Source organism: Apaloderma vittatum, unplaced genomic scaffold (genome assembly GCF_000703405.1).
Source record: "Apaloderma vittatum isolate BGI_N311 unplaced genomic scaffold, ASM70340v1 scaffold27056, whole genome shotgun sequence".
In the NCBI taxonomy this organism is placed as follows: domain Eukaryota; kingdom Metazoa; phylum Chordata; class Aves; order Trogoniformes; family Trogonidae; genus Apaloderma; species Apaloderma vittatum.
Window position 1 is genome coordinate 10,933 of NW_009722721.1, and position 2,284 is coordinate 13,216.

Sequence of the window (2,284 nt, forward strand, 5' to 3'; positions counted from 1 at the left end):
AGGGTGGGTGCAAGAGGGGCTCGTTAGCTTTGTCTGCTCCGGCAGAGAGGGGGACAGGGGAACAGGGACTTGCCACAGCAGTTGGGGGAGACAGTCCTTTTAAGCTCAACTTGCTTTGGTTGAGCTCAGTCTCAGCTCAGTTCCGGATTCAGCTGGGACATGAGCAAGTACTTTGCACCAGCGAGGTTCTCACTGCCATGAGACGCGGCCCACAGGGCTGGGGGTGCCCGGCAGCACCCCGTGCCAAGCGCTCCTCCCTGGCAGGAGGCACAGAGCGCTGCAGTTCTGTGCTGAGCCGGGGAAGAAGCGGCAGGTTGGGACCCAACTCACTGCTTCATCTCCGCCTGGCGCCGCTTCCTCTCCTCCTCCACTTTCTTTCTCCTCTGCTCCTCAGCCTCCTGCTTCTTCCTGAGGCTTTCCAGTCTCTGCCGCTCCTTCTCCTGAAGGGAGATGAGTTCAGACTCCATCAATTGCTGGGGCCTGTTTCTCCCCTCAGGCTGCCGGCGCACAGGCAGCCCCAGGCTGGGCCCCCGCCGAACAAAGCCGTCCCTGTCAGAGCCCTTCACCCACACACTGGGATGGGAAGTGAATAGCAGGGAAGGAGCAACGGGTTTGGCGACAGTGCTTACTCAACTCGTAAGAGTAGAAGAGTCACAGGTAAAGGAGGGAAACACCTCAGTCCTTCAGATGTAGAGAACCCGTTTAGGTGAGGAACAGCACACTCCTGTGGCAAGTGCTCCCTGCCTGGGACAGCGCTGCCTACCCAGCAGCTGGGAGGGCAGGGGAGAAGGAGAACACAACTTGTCTTGCTCTGGGGCCACAAAGTTCCCCAGCAGTTCCCAGCCCCTGCAGAGCACACCCGTGGAGACCCTGACACCTCACCACCCGTGGGGCCAGCGCGCTTATTTGGAGAGAGCTGCGTGGATGCCAGTGCCCCAGGAAAGAGCTGCCAGTGCCCAAGAGGCAAGAAGCACGGCCATGATCATCTCCCAGTCCCCACGGTTAAGGGTGTCGTTACTTACAACAAAGTCTCCCTGTAGAGAAGAGACATTTAAGAATTATTAAGGGCTTGGAAGTAACACCAGAATCCTCCTTCACAGCACATCATCAATACCCACTGCAAAGAGAGAAGCTTCCCATTGCCCTATGGCCCAGCAGCCGCAGAATATAAAACATTTTTGCTGATACAGATAGAGCAGCTGAGATTTCTCCGCATCTGGGGAAGGTTTGAGGATTGGTGCCAAGGCCCCCTGGCCAGTAACAGTGTGTGGGGACAGGCAATGCGAGGCACCACCACCCAGCATCCCTGCCCTGGGGAGGCTGAAGGGGAATTGTGAGACCAGTTTGCCGCACGGATCTGTGGCAGCAGACAGAATGGGGAACACATTTACACTTTTCTAAGCAAATGGCCCCTCCTGCCACTCCCCTGACTTGATCTCCTCCTCCAGCCCTGTGAGGAAAGGTGGGACTTGGACACACCTTGACGTCCGGCCGGGTGGGAGTACTGCATTTGATGAAATTCTTTATGACACCCCCACGTCCCGTGGGCCCCGGGCTCGTGAGCAGCTGGTTTCGCTGCACAGCCTGCAGGAAGTTTTTCAACGGTTTCACAACCTGAGAGGAGATGCAGGGAAATCAGTCATTGTCAGGGGGGAAATACAGGGAGGCAAAGGCCCAGGACACCCGCTCACCTTGCTGGCAGACAAAGAAGAAGCTGGAGTCTGGTTTGCTGAATTCTTGGGCTTCTCGTCCAAAGGGGAAGGGGTCTGGTCCCCTGGTTGTGCCATGTTCCATATAGCGCCCACCGCTTGCTTACAGCTTCTGGTCCTGGTGGCATTAGCAAGAGGCACATTAGGTGACTGTGGTGTGGGGCGGTCACAATCCACCCTCTGCTGCTTGCTGCGGCCAGAGGAGAGGGCTCTCCCACGAGCTCCAAGGCAGCACACCCTGTCCACCCGAAATGAGGGCAGGAACGAACGGCTCGGCACAGCTCGGGCAGGCTCCGCAGCAGCAACTGCAGCATCGCCCTCACTCTCTGCTCTGAGTCCCAGCGAGTTCCATCTGGCGTCAACAGCACAAGACACACAGCCCCGGGGTGCCTGAGTGAGCGCAGCGCACCGGCACGGCTTCACCTGCTTTATAAATACGTTGGCTGTTCACAGATTTACCTGTGCTGAAAGCGATTTCACTTGTGTCCCCTAATTGCAGGGAAAACCAGGGGGGGCTGCACAGCCAGGGCCCAATCCAGCAGCAGCCCCGAGGAGGCTGCAGGTCCTGCCCCACC

The 2,284-nt window shown here is 58.0% G+C and overlaps 1 protein-coding gene across 1 annotated transcript in view; it reads right to left on the reverse strand.

The window, feature by feature from the left end:
• Nucleotides 1-2,284, reverse strand: part of LOC104275807 (inner centromere protein A-like) — a gene marked incomplete at its 5' end in the record, with an annotated part of 15,571 nt that overhangs the window by 6,359 nt on the left and 6,928 nt on the right. Inside the window, 3 exon segments of the mRNA XM_009871860.1 lie at nt 331-440; nt 1,480-1,614; nt 1,692-1,827. Of these exon segments, the coding sequence (XP_009870162.1) occupies nt 331-440; nt 1,480-1,614; nt 1,692-1,827 (381 nt within the window).